This window comes from Lactuca saligna, chromosome 3, assembly GCF_052625555.1.
Source record: "Lactuca saligna cultivar CGN05327 chromosome 3, ASM5262555v1, whole genome shotgun sequence".
Classification (NCBI taxonomy): Eukaryota; Viridiplantae; Streptophyta; class Magnoliopsida; order Asterales; family Asteraceae; genus Lactuca; species Lactuca saligna.
In genome coordinates, this window is record NC_136419.1 from 147,930,444 (window position 1) to 147,954,767 (window position 24,324).

General features: G+C 31.5%; 1 protein-coding gene across 1 annotated transcript; it reads left to right on the forward strand.

Moving 5' to 3' along the window:
* Positions 1-1,417: 1,417 nt before the first annotated feature.
* Positions 1,418-23,511, forward strand: LOC145033985 (uncharacterized). Its single transcript, XM_078982436.1, has 16 exons — positions 1,418-1,682; positions 2,187-2,281; positions 2,379-2,492; positions 2,645-2,749; positions 2,852-2,923; positions 3,005-3,117; positions 3,220-3,381; positions 3,473-3,541; positions 3,623-3,710; positions 3,787-3,858; positions 3,944-4,044; positions 4,184-4,301; positions 4,700-4,759; positions 4,853-4,963; positions 22,867-22,993; positions 23,350-23,511. Exons 1-15 carry the CDS (start codon positions 1,568-1,570, stop codon positions 22,972-22,974), a joined length of 1,503 nt encoding a protein of 500 aa, XP_078838562.1. The 5' UTR covers positions 1,418-1,567; the 3' UTR covers positions 22,975-22,993; positions 23,350-23,511.
* The last annotated feature ends 813 nt before the right edge of the window (positions 23,512-24,324 follow it).

A 24,324-nucleotide genomic window follows, 5' to 3' on the forward strand; every position in this document is an offset into this window, starting at 1 on the left:
CATCCTAGGTCTTCCTGTTCCATCATCTAGCTTATCAATAAGTTTTGAATCTCAATTTTTAAAAACATATTTCTAAAATCAATACATGATGTTCACATAAGGCTATCATCTAGTTATATATAAAGTTGGTTCCATGATGGGCTATAAATGGTCGAAAGATTTAATCTACATTGCTAACCGATAAATTTTGATTAGCGAGTCTTTAATACATATTATACATAAAAGCATGTTTGCCGCATATATGAATATCACAAACATTTAGAAAAGTTGGTTTTATTGGAAAATGTATTATAACATATTAATGGTCTTATATTTGCGATATATATTGGTGAGTTTTTTTTTTTGGAGTTTTTACCTTTTAGTTTTTAAGGAAAACTTGAATTCAATAAACCTTAGATAGCATGACCTTTTAGCTTTTATTATAAATGAAAAGTTTTTAATCTAAAACTTGAAGTATTTTTATGTAATTTTATATATTTATAAACTATAAGATATTTTATATGAATAAACGCTACAAATTACTGATTAATTTTGTCTACAATAACCGCTTTATAATAAAAGTTAATAAAAATAGGTATTTAGGTGTATCTCACTTTGAAATAAATAAAAGAAATTGGTTATTTTATTTTGTGAAAACTACAAAAAAAAATTCTTATAAATTAGCCTCATAATCGATTTAGTATTTATATATATATTTTTTATTCAATTAAGTCATATTCACCGATAATCATATTCAATTTAACATTTTTACCCGGTCAACAGATCATCCAACTTCCAAGAATTACACTTTTGGCCCAGAAAAATATATAAATATGTATTTATTATAAAATAGGTGCTTATAAAAATATATAAATATATATTTACAAAAGAAAGTATAAGACTTTTTATGTGAAAATATATTTTTTTGTATAAATATGATTTTATAAAGAAAAAATATATTCGAAAATTTGTTAAGAAAAAATGTTGTAAATGAAACTCCAGTTATGATGAATTCATAACAAAATTCTGAAATTTAGGCCAAAATTATAAATTGTGGACCAAATTTATAATAAAATTTAAAATCTAAGTTAAAAGTGTAAAATTTGAAACAAATTTATAAAAAAATTTGAAATCTAGATAAAAAATATAATTTTTAAAAGTTAGATAAGCTTTGACCGGATCAAATTTAATACGATTGCTAGACAATATATAAATATTTTTTAAAAAAATTATATAAAGATTAAATCCATTATGACAGAATATATAATTTTTTTTTTTAGTTTTTGTTTATTTATTAATTAATAGTGTAGGATATTCTGAGGGAACTAAAGAAATAGGTTGCATTGCATGCCCGGGGTGGCCAGTGGCCTGAAGCAAATCGCATTTAAAACCCGAATTTCGCCATTAATTAAGCAAACCTTCAATTCGCAGATGAAGGTTTCGTGTCCGAACCGTTTGTTTGACTCCTTCCTTTACGTTTCGCAATCGCATTTGCTATCAGATCGATGTTATTTCACTCTCTTTATTTGATAATCGACGATGAAAGAAAGATCGAGATTCAATTAAGGTCTGATCATACAAACACAAAATGGCTACCGCTAGTACTGGTAGCAAACAGGCTAAGGAAGTGATCCGATTGGAGCGTGAAGCTGTAATTCCAGTTTTGAAGCCTAAGCTCATCATGACTTTGGCTAACCTCATTGGTAATTATATATTTTTCTTCAATATATATATATATATATATATATATATATATATATATATATATATATATATATATATATATATAATCTATTGTCGCTCATTGTTTTCAATATATATATTCGTTTAAACTCGATTGATTTTTCAACGAATGTAACCTCTTATCTTATTCTAGTCGTAATCCTTGCAAAAATTAGGATCCGTTGCAATGATGTATCTGCGCTTTTTTTTGGCTCACATACTCGTTGTGTTCTAAATTTTGGATTACGATCACTTACGTTTATCTGAATTTCTTCTCCTGTACGAAATTTAGACACCCAAAGAATGGCATCTTGTATATTGACTTTCACATTCATGTGTTGGTTTTGTTAGTAGTGACATTTGTAGCTGGATCCTCTAGTATGTGTTGTAAAGTTTAACTAGAAGTTAATGATTAAGAATTCGAAATTATCAAATTTAACATCAAACGTCAAAGTGTCTTTGTTGAAATTCTTGATGCATTGCAGAACAGAGTTCTGATCGATCAGAGTTCTTGAAGCTCTGCAAGAGAGTTGAGTACACGATTCGAGCATGGTATCTTCTTCAGTTTGAAGATCTTATGGTATTTACTATCTTGATTCATCAACTTATTCCATCTTGTTCTCCAATAATTCTTTCTAGCAGATTAATTGTACTTGATTTCCTTTGTTCTCTTGTAGCAACTATATGCACTCTTTGATCCAGACTATGGAGATCAGAAACTTCAGCAACAACATTTGTCCTCGGATGAGGTTGATGTTCTTGAACAAAACTTCCTCAACTACATGTTTAAGGTAGCACGTGCTTAACCATCTGTATTCGTCATCATGTAAATCTACCATGACCTATTATATTCGATCATGTAATCATGAACTACTATTCAAATTGTTTTCTCTGTTGGGTATATTCGAATTTTGAACTACAAATTCAATTCATATCAATTTAGGTAATGGAAAAGAGTAATTTTAAGATTGCTACCGAGGAGGAGATTGCGGTTGCACAATCAGGGCAATATCGTCTAAATCTTCCCATCTCAGTGGATGAATCAAAGGTTAGGTTTGTTACAGATTATATATATGCACTTGAATATGGTTATATAAATGAGGTATAAACATTTCTTCTTCTTTCTTAATATCTCCCTTTCTTACTGTAGCTTGATAAGAAACTGTTAAAGAGGTACTTTTCAGAGCATCCTAGAGAAAACCTTCCCGACTTTGCAGATAAGGTGTTTCCATTATACTTTTCATTCGATACACATGTGGAAATTTAGTCGTTTTGTTAATATAATAAAAATATTTTATTCTAGTATATAATTTTTCGACGTGGAATTGGAATTGATCGGACAACTGATTACTTTATAATGGAGAAAGTGGACATTTTCATTTCCCGTATATGGGGATGGATCATGAGAGTAACTAGGCAAGTTTTCTTTCGATCCTCACTTACTAATTTAATCTTGTTCCATATTTTTTTAATTGTATATCCTAAATTATAAAGAGAAATTGTGCATTGTGCTTTCAGGCTAGAGAAGTTATTTCCTAAAAAAACAAGGGCGATAATTAGGAAAGTTATGAAGAAAGAGGATGAAACGAAAGATATAAAGAAAGAAGGTGAAAATAGCGATGAAGAATTTCAGGATGATTTGTATGTTGAGCGGATTCGTATTGAAAATTTGGATTTCAGGTTGTTAAATAAAAGTGTACTTATTCAATCAGTTTACATTAATAGCTGATAACAGTATCTAACTGACACTAGAATGTACTTATTCAACCAGTTTACAGAATTTGGCAAGTAAGATTACAATCCAAGAACCTACATTTGACAGGATAATTGTGGTTTACAGGTATGAATATGATTTATATTTTTGTGAAGATTTCATACTTTGATTTGTTTGTGGATTTAGAAAGATGTTGTTCATATGCAGGCTAGCAGGGAGTAAGACAAAAAAGGAAAGAGGGATATATGTGAAGCATTTAAAACAGATCCCAATGGCAGATATGGAAATAGTATTGGTGAGTTATTTATTTATTTATTTATTTATTTGGAATTTAAGTTTGATTAATGAGATTCCTGTGATGTATTGTACAGCCTGAGAAGAAAAATCCAAGTCTAACACCTATGGACTGGGTCAAATTCCTTACCACTGCTGTACTTGGTCTGGTTAGTAGTTAAAAAATATCCATGAAATTCCTTTAGGGACCATTTTGTTTATTTGAAATGTTTTTTTTTTTTTTTTTTTTTTAAGGGAGCTGCAACTGGTTCAATCCAGACACCTGAAGCTGACTTTTGGGTCATTGTTGCTGTTGTGTCTTCAGTGATTGGATACTGTGCCAAAATATACTTTACGTGAGTTTTTTTTTTTCTGATGAAATTCAAGTGGATAAGGTTAACTTATATGTCTTCTTGTGAATGGTGTTCTTGAAGATGGTAATAAAAACCATCATATTGGTTCAATTGATCTGTTGATTATACAATTGAAATGTAGGTTTCAGGCAAATATGGAAATGTATCAGAACTTAATTACACAATTCATGTATGACAAACAACTGGATAGTGGAAAAGGAACTCTTCTTCATTTGTGCGATGATGTGATTCAACAAGAAGTAAGTTTGGTGTCGTAGTTTCATTATCTTACTTATTAAGACATTGTAATTTAAATTTTTTATCCAAGTTATAACATGGTATTTTTGGTTATTTTTTATTAAGACATTATGATTTGAAAAATCTACCCTATTATAGTAGTAAAGATTGCTTTGTATTTGGATGACACTGCTATAATTGACCAGTTTTTTCAAATTTGAATTTTGTAATAGGAAGAAATAAAAGTAAGATTCTATAACAAACAAATTACGGAAATATGTTGCTATCTCTTGCATTTAATTCTTTGTTTTCTTTTTCGTGATATTTAGCATTCTACGGAAGTCATAAAAAAAAGTCCTTAAATGGCCTAAGTAACAACATGCCCTAATTGGTAGCTAACAAAATCAAATAATCATTTCAGGTAAAAGAGGTGATCATTTCTTTTTTTATATTAATGGAACAGGGCAAAGCAACTTTAAAGGTATTGCTCCTTGTGGTTAATATGAAACCAATGAACAAATTTTCACAATGCAACAGTAAAATGGGGTCATTTGTCATGTTATATATATTACAGGAACTTGACAAAAAATGTGAGGAACTAATAAATGATGAGTTTGGTGAGAGATGCAACTTTGATGTGGATGATGCTGTCCAAAAATTAGAAAAGCTGGGTATTATTGCTAAGGTGAGTTTGCACTTCTGCTTTTCTCTTTCTTAAATAACTTCATGAGAATATTTTCCCATTCTTGAAACATCTCCTATTTTCATTTATTTGGATTTACGATATTGATATCATTATTTTGCTTGAATGGTAGGGATATATGACTAAACATAAGTAAGTAAACTACTAATTAAGGTTCCAAAGCAAGTAATCCATATCCTTAACAGTTCCAAAATAAAATATACACTTCATAATTAAACCAAAATACCAACTACCAAGTCACGAATCTTCAATATACCCAAAGATGGTAACAGTTATACAAAATTAAAGAGAAAAGCAATATTAGTATGTTATAATTCATAATGGAACATTCAAAAACATAAATTTAAAAGTGAAATATGAAAGCTTTTTGTCACTTACCAGCTTCTAATGCTTCCACTTCTTCATTTTTTTAAAACCACCAAATGATGTTTTTTGATGAATCCGGTTTTGAGTATATTTAAGTGGACGATGTATATGCTTAGGCGATAAACAACTCCTATATGAATCAATGAAACGTCCACCAGTAGAAAATGCAAACTCCAATACATCGTCCACTTTATAGAAACAACTCCTATATTTTCAGTTGCTTCTATTAAGTATCTGTTACTTCAGCGGAAACAATGCAGAAAAGAGAAACCAAATGCAGAAAATAGAAAAATGACAGCAGCTAACCTTTCTCTGCTCAGATTCCCATTTTGCCCTTAGACCAAGATCAAGCAATGACAATAACCAATAAGGAAAGTAAATAGAGAATGAAGAACAACAGATTTACATGGTTCAGCAATAACCTGCTTACATCCACCATAATAGAGAGCTTTATATTAGGTTAAGCAAAAAAAAAAAAAAAAAAAAAAAAAAACTCACTTTTTGTCCCATGTTACAAACTTGCGTTCTATTTCTCTTTACAGTTGAGTATTAGCATATAAAACAAACATACATGGGCCTACAGACATGGGCTATTCAAAATGGGTCATTTAACCTAAAGTTGTTGGGCTAACCCAAGCCTACTCAAGCTGCGCAGTTACAATTCTCCACCTCGAACATCATTTGATAGACCTCAAATTTTGGACGATACACCTAAGAAGAATTTGCCCACCTTCATATGTAACACTCAGCCGGCTGTGCCATTTTTACCATGGTTGCCTACGTACCCTCATCTAGGATCAAGTCACCGTAGTTCACCGGGTGAAAACTCCACCTCACCCTCAACCGCAATCAACATTAATTAATATTCAGCAAGTTCAAGCAATGCTTAAACTTGCCACCTGGTACCACCTTGGTTAACACGTCTGCTGGGTTCACATCAATGTGCACCTTTATAAGGGAAATATCACTATCCTTTATGACATCCAGCACAAAACGATATCTAACATTTATATGTTTGGTACGAGCATGATAAACTTGATTTTTAGCTAAGTGAATTGCACTTTGACTATCACACCACAAGACTACACAATCTTGCTCAAACCCCAAATCATCTAAAAACCCCCCACAACCATAGTGCTTCTTTTACACCCTCTGTTGTAGCCATGTACTCAACCTCTGTAGTAGAAAATGTCACTATTTCTTGTAGCATCGATCGCCAATTAACCGGAGCACCATGTATATTGAACACATAATCAGTAGTAGATCGACATCTATCCATATCACCAGCATGATCTGAATCCACAAATCTAGTAATTCGACATGTATTTCCGCCAAAGCATAAAACAATATTAGTGGTTCCTTTCAAATGCCTCAATATCCATTTCACAACTTCCTAATGTGCCTTCCCCAGGTTCGCCGTGAACCTGATAACCACACTAACCGCGTGTGAAATATATGGACGTGTACACACCAAGGCATACATCAGATTGCCGACTACACTGGCATAAGGCACACGCTTCATGTATGTCTTGTCTTCATATGTAGTGGGAGATTGTCTACTATAGAGCTTAAAATGTGGAGCCAATGGAGTCACCACTGACTTGGCATCTTACATTTGGAACCTCACAATAACCCGCTCAATGTAGCCTTTCTGACTCGAGAACAATCGATGGTTTGTTCTCTCTCTTCTAATCTCCATACCCAGTATTTTCTTGGCAATTCCCATGTCCATCTTATCGAACTCTTTACCAAGTTGATATTTCAGTCTGTCTATCTATACCTTGCTCTTCGAAGCAAATAGCATGTCATCCACATACAAAAGAAGATAAGTATAATCACGTCCATGAAGTTTCCGCATGTAAACACAACAGTCATATAGACTTCTAGAGAACCATCGTTTCAACAATGAAAGAGTCAAATCGCTTGTACCACTATCGAGAAGATTGCTTTAATCCATATAGTGATTTCATCAAGCGATAAACCTGACTTTCCTTATCAACAAACTTGAATCCTTCAGGTTGATGGATATAGATTTTCTCATCCAATTCTCCATGCTAGAAAGAAGTTTGTACATCGAGTTGTTCCAGCTTCAAATCACCATAAGCAACAATACTCAAAAACACCCGGATGGAAGGGTGTTTCGCTACCGGAGAAAATATCTCATTTTAGTCTACTCCCTCTCTTTGTGCAAACCCTTTTGCTACTAGTCTTGCCTTGTACCTTGTACCACTGAGTTCAGAAGGATCCTTCTTTTTCTTGTACACCCACTTACAACCAATAACTTTCTTTCCTACGGGCAATAGGACTACCTCCCACGTTTGGTTCTTCCGGAGAGACTCCATCTCTTCTTCCATCGCAGCCAACCAACTCTCATTATTGCCATTCTGAATAGCTTCATTGAAGGAGACCGACTCGTCTTCTTCCATCGAGAGTGCATACTCAACCAAATTTTCTTGCCCGTAGTGATTCAAGGGTTGATTAGACCCCAACTTTTGAACTTTCTTATATGCTCGCATCGGTCTAGTAGAGACCAAATTATCCTTGAGCTATTGTATCTCTGGTTCATGTACATTTTCCTGTTGAACCGTCTCATGTTCAATATCATCGTGATACCACCATGATCTTCCTCTTGAACATGACTAGAACCTTGTTGGATTTTAGGTTCAATATCAACTACCTGAGAGTTGACCGTCTCAATCTCTTCACCATTTGGCACCGTAGCTTTCGAAGAAGCTACATTTGATTTCTCATCAAAGGTAATATCTCTACTGATTATAAACTTGGAATCTTCCAAACACCAAAGACGATAACCTTTCACACCTGATGCATATCCGAAGAAAATTGCCTTTTTTTGCTCTTTCCTCAAGCTTTCCCTCACTAAAATGATAATAGGTTGTACGCCCAAAGATTTTGAGTTTCTCATGACCTGCATGTTCCCTGACCATACCCTATAGGGTACATCTCTATCTAGAGATGCATGAGGAGATCGATTAAGAATATAGAAAGTTGTAGCAACCGGCTATGACCACCATTCTCTGTCCAAACCAACATATGATCGCATACACATTGATCTATCTCGCAATGTACGATTCAGCCTCTCTGCGACCCCATTCTGTTGTGGTGTTTTCCTTACCCTCCAATGTCTAGAAATTCCTTCATGATCACATAATTTCTTGAAGACACCTTTAGTATTCTCTATACTGTTATTAGATCGAATGCCTAGTTCCAGAGTTTAACAGAAGAAAAAAAAAAAAGAGAAAAGAAAGTCAGGAGAGAAAAGAAGAGAAGGTAAAGGAAAACAAAATTTTTGTGTTCCCGAATTGGATAGAAGTTGAAGGAAAATTAATCATTTTGTTATTTCTTTCCAAATCCTCCCAAATCGGAAGGAAAGTTAGGAGGGAAAGTGATCATTCCATTTCCCCCCACTTCCTTCCTTTAATGAAATTTGGGAGCACCAATTTCTTTTATTTTCTTCTCATTTCCATTCATTTCCTTTCTTTTCTTTCGTTAAGTTGAACTCGGGAATGGGGTGGAGGTGTCTTCAATTTCTTGACTGTTTTGTTCTCTACCATTTCTTTCCACTTCTTGAACGTGTCAAATGCCTCATTCTTCTGTTCCAAAAAGTAAATCCAAGCTTACTTAGAATGATCATCCACAAAAGTGACAAAGTATCTGGAACCTCCCTTGGAAGTGACTAAAGCAGGATCCCAAACATCTGTATCCACATAGTCTAAAATTCATCTACTTTTATGTTTGCTTGACTTGAACTGAACCTTATGTGATTTACCGTACACACAATGCTCCTAAAAATCAATGCAAGGTTTCTTCAAATTCTTCAACAAACCTTCTTTACCAAGCAGATCAAGAACCTTTTTCAGACATATGACCAAGCTGTCTATGCCATAACCAAGTGCTTTCACATGGATCACCACCACTACTATTTTTTCCAACTGACGCATCATTTGTCATTGTTGTACCCGAAATAACATAAAGGTTTCCTTGACAAGTACCTTTCATTGCAACCAAAGAACCACGAAAAACCATCTTTACTACTTCTCATGTAACTATCTTACACCCACCAAAGTCCAATACACCTTCTTTAGAAATGAGATTCTTCGCAACTCAGGGACATGTCTCACATCCAACAAAGTTCTGACCACTCCATCATGCATTTTTATTCTAATTGAACCACACCCAACTATTTTGTAAGAATGAGTATTCCCCACTATCTTGGTTCCACCATCTATGCTTCCATAGTTAATAAACAACTTCCTAGTTGGGCACATATGGTAAGAGCAACCCAAAAAAAGAATCCATTTACTAGAGATTTCTTCATCAGAAATGACAAAGCAACAATCATCATTGCTTCCTTATCACTCTCTTATAGATTTCCTTTGTTGTTGTTCTTGTCTTTGTTCCATCCCACTCTCTTGTTAGGACAGTTTTCTTTGTAATGTCTAGGCTTGCCACACTTGAAACACTACCTTTCTGCAAGAGCTTTAGATGTAGACCTAGACTTTCCTCCCTTGCTTTTTCCTCTCTCATTACTTGTACCTCTTGCAAACAGTCCTTGTGCCTGGTCTTTATTACCACTAGCAGCAGCCATGTCACTAGTTGCAATATTTCGAAGATCATTCGCTAGAATTGACGTTCTAGTGTCATCTATCGTAAGACTGTCACCCACAAGCATCAATGTTTGCACAAGATTCTCATAAGACTTTGACAACAAAAGAAGTGGTAAAAGTGTTTGATCCTCATCTTCTACCTTCACATCAATGTCTTTTAAATCTTATATACACCTATCAAATTTATTGATGTGTTCCCGGATTGAAGAACCTTCATCAATTTTGCATGTAAACAATTTGGACTTCAAATAGATCATGTTTTTAGAGTTTTCATCATGAAATTTTCCTCCAACTTTTCCCACACCGCAACTATCGATTCCTCATTCCCAACCAAGAAAGAAACATCCCTTTCAAGGCATAATATCTTTGTGATCTAACTTCTGTGAGATTAATAGATTTTTCACTTGCATCCTCTAATAAGAAAAATCATTCTTCCCATTAAACTTTTATAATTCATAATTCCTAACTTTAATTATTTCGCTCGTAGATGTCATTTACCCGCTTGTTTCAGAATCTGCCTCTCTTAGCACTTTTATCAAACACCTTGTGTGCAAAACACAAAATACCACCTAAATACCTCAAATCTGAGCTCTACCATCCGCATTTGATATTAAGCGCTGATACCAATTGTTACTTTAGTGGGAACAATGCAAAAAATAGAAACCAAATGCAAAAAATAGAAAAATGACAACAACTAACCTTTCTTTATTCAAATTCATGTTATGCCCTTAGACCCAAAAACAAGTAATGACAATAACCAATAAGGAAAGTAAATAGAGAATGAATAACAACAAATTTAGGTGGTTCAACAAGAACATGCTTACATCCACAAAAATAGAGAGAGATTTGTATTAGATTAAGCAAAAAAAACCACCTCACTTTTTGTTGCGTGTTACAAAATTACTTTCTATTTCTCTCCACATTTGAGTATCTACACATAAAAAAACATACCTGGTCCTACAAATATGGGCTATTCGAAATGAGTAATTTAACCTAAAGTTGTTAGGCTGAGTAGTTGCAGTATCTATCAACTTTAGTCTTGAATTCTGAATAATCAGTAGGCTTTAAAATCTTTTTGCAAAGTTAATCAAACAAAGTGTACTCATCAACATCTTCGTCAACAACCTTACGAGTTCTTCAAGGTTAATGGAAGAAATATGTGTGTCACGTTTTAGTCTTTGGTACATATAATCCAAAGTCTCTCTACTTTTTACATAATGACGTGAAGCTTAATCTAGATTACAACCATCATCTTAAGACATGCATGCAAAAATGGGTCTTGATAGTGAGTATCAAGCAAAACAACCACAACTTAAAATTGATTCAAAATATTTATTTCCCCTCAAATTCTAGCAGCCTATGAATTTTAAACTGAACATATACAATATTCTTACAGTAGGATTATAAATATCTTAAGAACTTGATGAATAATATAGCATTCTCCTAATGATTTTTATTAGGTAATATTTTCACCTTACTCGTGCAAAACTCATTGACATATCCTACCTACATCATATTGCTTCATCCTTTCAAAAACCATATAATAGTTTTTAGCATCAACCTCCGCCATAAAATAAGTGGAAATTCAATGAGTTGCAACATTTAAGGAAAACAAATTTTGAATTATTGTGATTTTAGCTTTCTTGGCACACTCTTTCAACTTTTACATTCTTATAGACGAAGATCTCACATATCTCACATCTCTAATCTTTCTTATACTTTCAATATACTCTTTCAACCCATCTTTAAAATTAATATAAAAATATTTGAAGCACATCTTAATTAAGTACACATGTTCACCTCATGAAAGTGCCCCACCTTATTGATTGCAATATTCTTGAAAAAATGAACCGAAAGATTATTTGGTAATAAATTATCTATAGTAATGGAAAATAACCTCGCAAGTCTGTACTCTAACAAACATTGTTCAAAACCATGCCACCTTTACCATTATGAACAACTATAACGTACTTCATTCCAAAATATAATATAAAATCCATTTTTTCAGTGTTGTAAAAACATGGTTTCCAATGTAAAGTAATAACATAAAATCAGCGAAGTCTAGATCATGAAAATCCATCAATGTGGATGTACAATCATGTTGTGCCCTTCCCTGTATTCCTAAAGAACCTAAAAAAACAATCAACTTAACGACATAAACACAAAGTTTAGTGATTTCCCTAGTATACCACATATCACATCACATATACAATTCATACAATACAAAGACTCTCGTCTCTAGTGCCGATCCACCTAATCAACAATGAATAACGGCTCCCATGTTGTCTAGTCATCAGTGGTGACTAATGGCTAATGTACTATGTAGTCATCAACAACAGCTGACGACTATTGTGCCATTTAGTCAACTCACACCTTTAGTGTCGTCCCACCATTAACATAAGACCATACTAGTCTACTTATATAATCAACATGCAAAAGACCATACTAGTCTACTTATATAATCAACAAGTGTCCACAAACCATACACCTTAACCAACATACAAACACACCAAGGTTCAAATATTATTGATAATTCACCTTATGATTGCGTTGTCATACACAATCGAGGAAAAGATAGTCACTCGAACAGATGTTCTTACTCCATAGAAATATATCAAACAAGAATGATGCAATAAGGCCAAATCAAGAGTCCTAAGGCTATGATATCATAACTATGCACAGCCCCTATGTCATCCACTCGACAATCTATTAATAGTAACACAACTCAACAAGCAAACCTCACAAATATAGTAACTTAATATTATCCTAATCTATCACATAGTTGTATACCTATAACACACATGCATCCTACCACTCATTAGACATGTAATGTCACATATACTATAGTAGGAAACTCATTGGATCTAGTTGATCGACCATAATCCTCGCACATGAGTCAACATTAACGAATCCGTTAGCACGAACCACTTAATACCAATCAGAGACTGATCCTCAAATCCACCAAAGTTTGACCAAATGTCAAACTAGTCAACGAAAGTCAACGGTCAGCTGGGCCAACGCGTTGTGACCCAGCTCTTGGTCATGTCACGACTCCTAGGTGACAAAACAGTCGTGAACCAACTCCAGGCTCGCGTTCCCGCCCTCCCTTGGTCGTGTCACACTTTTTAGGGCAAAGCACTTATTTTGTTAAAGTGCTTAATATCTCAAGACAAAGGCTAACATTCTTATATCTGAATCAAATATAGGTTTTAATGGATCAAGTTTCCAATTTTATCCATTCGCAAGTCCAACATAATCTCTAACTTAAAACCTAAACATTAAGGAGTCCAAAATGTTACTAGAATCATGCATGGATAAAAATTCAAGATAAAAATCACATCTTCCACAACTATGGGTCCGAGAGACCATAAAACACAATCTTTAGGACCTGGGACTTCCTCGGATCCATCCAAAGCCATAAAAAGGACTAAAACATGGTAAAAAAAAACCTAGATCTAGGAAGAAAAACACGTAAAGGTGGAGACTTTATATCTCAAAAAGGTTTAGAGAGTTGTGAAGATGTTGGAAAAACTCTAGATATTTCTTCAATTGGAACTAAAATGGTTTACTTCCTCTTCAAGCTCCCCTCCCAAGCATAAAACACCAATAATGGAGGCAAGGAGGCTAGGGTGTTGAGGTGAAGTGGCTTTTTGGGGTTGGAGGTCCCGAATTTGGGGTAAACATAGAAGTTAAGGACCTTATATAGGGCTTAAGGTCCAAGATTAGGGTTTTTGGCTTTATGCAACTTAGTGTCGTGGCCTATACTTAGTCGTGTCGCGAGTATTAACGTGACACATGTCACGAATCTCCAAAGCGAGCCACGAATTAAGTTTTTTCCTAAAACCCTTCTTTCTCCACTTCCTTGAATTCACTAAATAAGTACTTCCAAAAAAATGGGTGTTACAATAACACCAAATTAAAGCTTATGTAATGCCCAAGATTTATTATATAAACTGGTTTTCTCTCTAACATAAAGTTTAATGGTATTCCTAGTAATAGTAATGTGGAGTATAGAAATGTTCATGAAAAAGAAATGACACATGACCATCTGGCAATGGTGGTGGGACTACACAAGCCAATTCATCATGATGATATGATGGGTGATGAACTTGGAAAATCATTGTATCGCCTCGCCCATGGTTCTCTTGACATTGGTGGGACTACACAAGCCAAATCATCATGATGATATGATGGTATGCCTCTCGGGTCTGCTGTCTATCCGGGACGCCTTGGGTCTCTTAGCCTTCGGTCTACCCTGGTCCGCCTCAACCCAACCACACATAAACCATGTCGAGATATACATAACAGATAAGCATACATATAACCAGTCAACATATAATCAGATAGATCTTATAGATCACTAAGCATAACATCATCCTATATACCAGGATACAGATCTAACAGATCACTACAGCATACCAACATGCGATAAACCAGGATAACAATCCAATAGGCCAGCCTTGGTGCCTTCGACCCAAAAGTACAATGATGAAAACTCACCTTACAAACTGAACAAAAGGTGATGAGGTCTCGACTCCAAATCTCAGCTCTCTACCCGACAGCTATTCCCACAAATGACCAATTTCCATCAAAATCCCAAAATACCCAAATACCCTCAAGGTCAAACTTGGTCAAAGTCAATTGGTCAAACCAACTAGGTCAACTTAGTTAACCCAATCGAGTCAACTCAGGGTGCGTATGCGAGGCATACTCCGGAGGTACGCGGGGCATACACACAGCCTCGCAGTTTACCACTATCGAGGTGGTTGACCTCGTACACGGGGCGTACCCTCGCAAGTCCCAAACTCCATTAAGAGGTTAATAGCTTAAGCTCTTATGTCCATAATTAAGATCCATGGCTAAAATCCACTTACGAGTCATAAAGTCTCCAACATTATGACCTAGCATGTCCAAAAAGTGCTTAACACAAGCTCTTAATCCATTAAGACCTTCTAAATGATGCATGAAGCAAAACAAACCATTTAGAACCCATTTTTATGACTTAAGACCCCTCCTAGGTTCTGAAAGGACAACTCAAAGGTCAAGAACATGCCATATTCAAGATCTAACATTTTGGGACCAAAAAGTTCCATAAAGACAACCAAAACTAGATCTCTATGCTAGAGGAATAAAGTTGCAAGCTTTTTACTTTACAATGGTTGCAAATGAAGTAGAAATCCCATATCCAAGTGTTCTACTCCTTCAAAATGAGCTTGGCTTCCTTCCTTCTTCTTCTAAGGCACCAAAGACACTCTTCTAAGCTTGAAAAGGATCCTCAAGGTGAAACTAGTTTCACAAATGTATGAGAGGGATGGAGGCGGTTATGGTGGGTGAAATGAGTCCATAATAATGCTTAAATACGAGTCACACCCTAAAAATTAAAGTTTCCTTATCTGGCAAGTACGTCCTGGGTACACTGATGTACGCTTGGCATACTAGGGTGCCCCGTAGTACGCTCAACGTACACCACATACACATGGAATACTCCCAAGGCCAATATTAAAACAATGTCACTAGGTTTCCTTTTGCACACTTTCTTGGATTTAGGGACCAAATGCAACATAACGAAATTATAGGGTTGAAATTAGAATTACCTTAAGATCAGGATGTTACAAAAACAAAGATTTCTTATTTAGAACCCCAAGAACGACCTTTTACATCTGTTTACATATGTATATATTGAAACTAAACCAACATGACTTTTCGACCCTAACCATCACACCCTTTTATTTTTTACTGTTAAGAAAACTATAGCTACTCTAACTGTCACATAATTGTAATCGCTATAACTATCAAATATTAAATTGGTCCTCATACACTATGTATTATAACCTTTAACATAATTTTTTTCTATGACCATGGACATGTAAATTTTTAACCTGTAAAATATATCTAGGAGCTATAACATTTAAATTACTAAATTTGTCTAAAAAGTTCAAGTATATTTTGAAAATATTTTGATAAAACATGGAAAAAGGACTTAAAATCATAATATAGATTACACAAAATAATAATTTCTATTATCTTTCTTTTTTTTTTTCCTAATTTTTGACTTATTATTTTCTTATACTTTTTGAATATTTTACCGATTTTGATTATATTCAATTTATTAGATCAAACAGATTGACTATTTTCAGTAACATCGATATGTAATATATTATTTAATACACATTGTATTAGTCACTTGCTCATAAACCAAAACTAACTTATCCATGAATTCCAAATTTAGATAATATGCTAAAAACCTTAATTTCATTAGACACCTAAATAATGACGATATATGAACTTAAATACTTGTATAACATATATACCAACATTATTACTAACTAAGGCTACAAAACTGCTAAATTCAACCCACCATGATATGACCTATGTTGGTGATTTTATTGTTATCAACTTGTTTTAGTGTAGTTGTTATTACTATTGAGATATGTTGAGATCTATTTCATTCATGGAGATTGGAGGTGTGGGGTGTACACTAAAAGTGACTAATTTAAGCTCGGGATACAGGGGTCCGGGGAATGCCCCTGGGTATGTGGTTCTAAGGGTTAGCGTTCCTGGCAGGTTTTAGGGGCAGCACCCCTAGTGGGGTCCAAGGGGCAGAGCCCCTGACAGTGGTTTCGCCACATTCACTTGATGACATTATGATGATGCGGGTGTTAGTTATTCCCATTAACTACTTGTTTTAGCTCCAAAATTGCATGCAAGCCCCAATAACTACTTTTTCCCTCTTGTATAAGAACATGATTCATGTTAAAAAAAAAAACGGGTTACATGATATACTCCCAAAATCTGTATATTAAGATTTCATATATCTCTCAAGAACACAATAACAAGGTATTCTGTGTTTTACAATCTGAATCGGGCATGTAACTCAGATTGCTTCATTCTTGGATTATCCCACTTCTGAATTCGTGTACCCCAGAAAAAAAAAGAGACAAATTATAGATTTTGGGAAGTTTTTATTAACACGATCTTTGAATCTATCCAAGTTTGTATTTATTGTTATTTTAATTCCTTATAATCTAACAACATGAACCATAATTATTAATCATAGATTCCTAATACAAGGCTATCTTATGCTCTTTTTTCTTTCTTATCAAGCATTTATATACCTAGAAACATCATTGTTACATCACTATGGCCTCATGTTAGATACGTGTAAAACATATCCATTTTTCAAACAAGAGTTAGGCTAATAGTATAAGTAAAAACAAGGTTTTCCATATATTAAAATGCTATAATTAAATCGTTGGCTCTTAAACCACATAACTTGGTATGTCATAAAACCAAACTCAAATGTAATGCATGAATTCTCGCACATAACATAAAGGAGTACGTCAGTACCGCACATAACTTCATGCCCACCTTTTCAGGGATGAAAGTGGGTCCAAACCCAGACCGGATGGAAACATCAAAGTGGGTAGGTTGGAAAGTGGGTTTAGAACCGGAAAACCAGGAAAAACCGAAATTTATTGGTAATTAAGTACTACTTAGTGGGCTGAACTTTGAAAATTTTCATATTGATATCCCGACTTTAGGGGACTGTAACTCATTGAATATAAAATTGAAACTGACAAAATTATAGTCTAAAATCATGTACTAACTCTAAACTACAGTATACAAAAAAACGCATGTCAATCCGACTTTAAACGAATTAGATATGCTTGTGTTAACATTTTCACATAATACAAAGTACAAAAAACAAATAGTTGAAAAGTTGAAAATTTTGAGTTTTGATATGCTGACTTCAGGGATTGTAAATGATTGAATATTAAACCAAAATTGACAAAATTATAGTCTAAACTCATGTACAACCTCTAAACTATAAGTTGAAAAAAACTACATGTCAATCCAACATCAAAATAACTAGATATGCATGTTTTAATACTTTCACAGAATACAAAAAAAAACTAAAAACTAAAATTTTCAACTTTGATATCTCAACTTTGGGGCACTATAAGTCAATGAATATAAAACTAAAAATGGCAAATTTATAGTTTAAACTACACGTTGGAAAAAACCGCATGTCAATCGGAGTTGAAACGAATAAGATATGCATCTTTTAAACGTTTCACAAAAACCGGTTCCGGTTCTTACACCTGGTTTACCTGGACCCGATGGACCCAAACCCGGATAAAGCCAATTTTTAAACCCGAAACCGGAACCAGTTCTATCTATTCTGGTTCTAACGGTTCCGATTCCGGACTGATTCTGGTTCCGATCCGGTTTTCCTGTTCTAAATCTCATCCCTACCAAACCCATATAGTGAAACAATAACCATATGGCTAAGTAGGATGAACAAATTATTCAACTATATCAACGTTCTTTCATCAACAAAGTATTTTCATGAAAAAAGCAATTAAGTTCGCTGCTACATACACCAAAACAATATTATGTGTTTTATTTTTACAAACGTTATTCCTAAAGTATCCATAATGACTGATTATTTATCCCATCTATAGTCTTTTTATTTTGAAAAATCAATATCCGACTAATTATTTTTAGCAAAAACTTACTATCATAAATATTAATTAAAGATCGATCAATTCGAAACTCTACTTTTTAATTAATAATTTTTTTTTTTGTGAAATATGTTATATAGCCTTTTTTTTTTAAGTATATGCAATATTTTAAAAGTAAATAGTATCTAACAATAAAATAAATTAAATTAAATATGTAATAATAAGTATGGAGGATCTTTTCAAAAAAAAAAAAAATATTATGTAGCAAATAAAAAGACATACAAAAAACTAAGTAATGTAAAATTTTTAAATTTATTACAACTTTTTTATAGTTTGTAATTATAAGTTTATAAACTTTTTAATTTTTTTAATACAACTTTTTAAAATAGTATTTAATAAAAGTATTTTAAATGTTATAAAAAGGTATTAAACTTTCAAACTAAATATATGAAACACTTTGAAAATATTGTAAAAGAAAGTTTATAAATAGTTGTATGAAAGTTATAAAAAAAGTTATATGAAAATTTAAAAACCAATTAAAACTTGTAAGATAAAATTAAAACATTTAGAAAATATTTTGTTTAAAAACTCTTATATAAAATTTATATGAAAGTACATATATACATATATATATATATATATATATATATATATATATATATATATATATATATATATTATATATATATATAAAAGAAAAGTTTAAAACATTGTATTAGAAAAAATTATATGAAAAAAATATCATAAAAATATTGTAAGCAATTATATAAAGTCTTAAGAAATTTGTAAAATACAATTGTTCACATTTATGCAACTTTCTTTTTTGAAAACATTTAACCACTTAACTTGTTAGATTTGTTCACATGTTACCATTGTCACCTGAGATAGCAGGTGACAATGGTAATATGTGAAGACATATAACAAGTTAATGGTTAAATGTGTATAAAAAAATTATCTAAATACGAATAAGATGAAAAGATAATTGCTCACAAATAATTTTCTCAATTTTGATCTATGCAGTCAAAAATTGGTTTCGACAGTCAAATTATCAAAAATATGTTTTTTTTAAGTCTATATTAATGGAAAGTCAAAAACCTAATAGAGTAATACTTTGATCTGAAAACGAATTTATTTTTTGAGTGTATTATTATATATGATGATTGTTGGCTTAAATATTTAAACGGTTAAATGACTATTTTTATAGTTACTTACTCATTTTCTTAAGATATTGTTAATATTTAATTATTATTTTAAATAATTTCCTTTATAATTTAGGGTCCTCAGATATTACGTGATTTGTCGCCACCTAGGCTAGATTAGTGCCTAGTCCCAATTCAACCGACTCACTAACGCCTAGCAACTTTACAACCTCATATCCATGTTGTAAATTATATCAATTACATGATATATTATAAATCATGCTTCCTTTTCATGCTAAAATACATTTTTGTACTCTTGGCATAACATTGGCCTTTCTCATATAATATGTAATACCATATGGATAAAATAAGCAGTTAAAAGTTAGTCTAAGCAATCAAAGGGGTTCTAGGTAGAGAAAGTCTTTCCAACCTAATACTAATCTTGTTCCAGCCTCATTTGACCATCATATATCGCCTCTCCCCCTCTTAACTCTCATTCTTAAAAAAATTTCCTCTGTATCTCTCTTGATTACAATATTTATGGAATCAACTGCTAGTGTTGAACTTAATCGAACGTCTGCAAGTTCACCATCTATGTTACAATTGCTAATGCATAACTTAAACAAAAATTAAGTGATGTTGATTGGAGATGTAGATGTCTGATCGATGTTAATGAACTATATAAGATCACATGCACTTTATGTGCGGAAATTTTTCCTGAAAGGATTTACCAATTGAAACAACACATTGCACATGTGATTTGGATTATTGCTCAATGTCCTAAGTCTAAAAATGATTATCAATTAAGATGTAGAAATGTTATTAATTGCTTTACAATATAGATAACTCGAGTAGCCCTTACCTAGGCCAGCTATTCATTAGTCCACGAAGACTGAGTGACTAACGATTAGACACTTTTTCAATATTGTCCAAATAGTGATTTGAAAACCAAATTTCATTTCAAATCCCTTTTCTTTTCTCAACAAATTGTCTATACATAAAAGACTCAACATTAATGTTTTACTCCTCTAATAAGCAAAATGACTTACCAAGGTAATCATATATTTTGTTTTGTTTTTTTTTTTTTCATATTTAGACAATTTTTTGTATACATTTGACCATTTAACTTGTTAAATATATTTACATCTTACTATTGTCACCGGTTATCTCAGGTAACAATGGTAACATATGAACACATTTAACAAGTTAAATGGTTAAATGTGTAAAAAAAAAATACGTAAATGTGAATAAATGAAAAGTATATTACTCTGATAAGTCATTTTTCGTACTTTTAATAGTGATTTTATTTTTCATAATTGTTTGTATTATTTTTCCAAACGTTATTTTTAAAGTATCCATAATGATTTATTATTTATCTCATTTATAGTCTTTTGCTCAAGTTTCGACTAATTATTTTTAGCAAAATCTTACAATCATAAATATTGATCAATTATAAACTCTACTTTTTAATTAATAAATATTTTGTTGTGAAATATTTTATATAGCCTCTCATATTTTTTTTCTTTTGTTTTTAAGCATATGCAATATCTTTAAAGTAATAGTATCTAACAATAAAATAAATTAAATTAAATATGTAATAATAAATATAGAGGGTCTTTTAAAACATAAAAAGAAAATATTACGTAGCAAATAAAAAACAAAATTAAGTTATATTATGTAATTTTTTTTTAAATTATTACAACATTTTTATAATATTTAAGTAGAAGTTTATAAACATTTTAATTTTTTTAATACAACATTCTAAACTAGTATTTAACGAAAGTATTTTAACTATTATAACTAAACATAAAATTTTCATACAAAATTTGTTGAACTCTTAAAAAATGTTGTAAAAGAAAGTTTATAAATAGTTGTATGAAAGTTATAAAAACAAATGTATGAAAATATAAAAAAAAATTAAAAATTAAAAACATGTATGAAAATTTTAAAGAATTTTGAAATTATTTGGTTTAAAAGTACTTATATGAAAGTATAAAAAAAAAGTGTTAAAAAAATAATAAGTGAAGTTTAAAACATTTAATTAAAAAAATTATATGAAAAAAATATATCATAAAGTATTGTAAGAAATTATAAAAAAATATTAAGAAATTCATAAAAAAAAATTATTCACATTTAGGCAACTTTGTTTTTCTGTGCATATTTAACCATTTAACTTGTTGAACAAAACGAAATGATAATTACTCTCACACGTCATTTTCCCCTGTAATAAACCATTTTGAGCCTTGTGACTCCATTTTGATTAACATCTCTAAATTCCCTTTTCTAGCATACATATTAGTTTGTACATTACACTTTTTGATATTCCGTTTATCTAATAAAATTTATGTTAGATATCCATATAGTGACATGTATTACATTAACAATTAGCAAGATAATGAGATACATTAACAATTACCATTATCCTTGTACTCCTTTCAATTTCAACAAGACTAAGTTGCTTGTCAAATACTCATTTAAGGAGCCTACTTCCATATGTTAATGACTCACAATCGTATTGCCATTCCATTATAAAAAAGAACTATTAAACTCATTTGATGTATAACCTTCACCAATATCTTAATCAAAAGTTTCACCAAAACCTTCAAAAGTCAAACATTTTAATTATTGACGTTTCTATTACTTGTAAATGAAATTCATTCTTAGTTATAGTTATAATATGAGCCCATTACTTGATTCCATCCAACAACTACATCATTCTTCATAATCATATCAAAAGATGATATTTCTAACACCAAAGGTTTGATCGGTAAATATAAAAATCTTCAAATCGTGTTAAGATTTTTAATATTCATCACTAATAAACAAAAATTTCCCACATCCCAACTAGAAAAAGCTTATGTAATGGTATTCAGTGAAAGTGTGATAAACTCCCATCTTAGTCATGTAGTATGGTTTGTCCTTATAACTTAATCACTTGTAATTTTCATCCATTAGATATCGTAAACTTTCTTATCCTTATATCTGGTACATTACTAGTTTGCCAAATCTCATAAACTTATAAATGTTTTGCCAAAACATATAGAATACATACATACATTCCATGGTAACTTCCATCAACACTTACACAATATACTTTCTCATTATTACTCATTTAAGGTGGCATACTTTCACTTTTCTCTTTTCTTCATCGTGTAATACAACAAACAAAAACTATATATATATATATATATATATATATATATATATATATATATATATATATATATATAACAAGTGATCATATATGCCTTTATATTAATTCAATGGTAGTTATTTATAAATGGTTTTAGGATGCAATTGGGAGGTATTATTGTGCTAGTCTTAAACGTGCAAATGAGATCATTGGCACCACCACAGAAGAGATGGTACTTAAGGCAAGACAAGAGGGTGGTCCTTAAATGTGTTTCCATGTGTGTGGTAAGCTCTTGTTCTTCGATATTCATGTAATTTCCCAAGGAATACATTTTAAATTAGACTAAATTTAAGAAATAAAAACCTACTTTTATTTTCCATTAAAGCATTTTAGTATCAATCTATTTTTATTATTAAGGCATTGTGGTTTATAAATCAATCCAATTATAACATTGTACTTTTTATTATTTAATTAAGATGTACTTTGCAAAATCTATTTGATTATAGCAGTGTAAATTGTTTATATTTGGATGATGTTGCTATAATTAGGAAGATTTTTAAAGTGCAATGCTTTAATAGAGATAAATGAAAGTGGGACGTATAATAACAAAAAAACCAATATATATACTTTGCTTTGGTAGGTGGTGCAACATGGGTCAACTCAAGTGTTTTTGGAAGAATAGGGTTTCACATTGTTTTCTTCCCAGCATGCATGGTGGTTTCTACTTTCTACTTTCGATTATGATGGTTTCTACTTTGTACTGTTAATTTTCTGTTTAAAATTTCAATTAAAATTAGCCAAAGAGGATTCAAAGTAGAGTATATATATATATATATATATATATATATATATATATATATATATATATATATATATATATATATATGCTGATACACTTTTTCTTATGTATTATAGAGTGAATCATTATATATATATATATATATATATATATATATATATATATATATATATATATATATATATAATCATTTCAAGTGTAGTAATCTTTTTTAGTTTTAGCACTATTCAAAATGATTATCTTATATTTTATCCAAAAGTGAGATTATTTTATCTAAAAGTGAGATGAATTAATTGATTCTCTTCTATAGTAACATCGTCAATATAACAATCCATTTTAAAATTAATGGAACTGTATAGTCTAAAATGGGATTAAATGCAAGAAACAACAATATGTTATTTTATTGATTAGCTTATTATAACACTAGGTGTGAGACTCATGTATTATATGGGTTAATTATATATATATATATATATATATATATATATATATATATATATATATATATAATAAATTATTAAAATTGATTATTTATCTTTTAAATTTAAATAAATAATAAAACAAAACTAATGAGCTTTAATTTGGTTATTTTGAAATAATAAGGTAAGTCTATTAATGAAATTTATATTCATTTATTACTATATTTATTGTAATTATTACATTAAAGTACTATGTGAAATTTATTAAAACAAAAAAAAAATCATAAAATGATATGTGGGAAAAAAATTAATTCAAAATAACCACAAAATAACATTTGATAAATTGAATGAGAGTGTGACATGTTGCAAAAAAAATCTTTCATTTATTAGAGTAAAT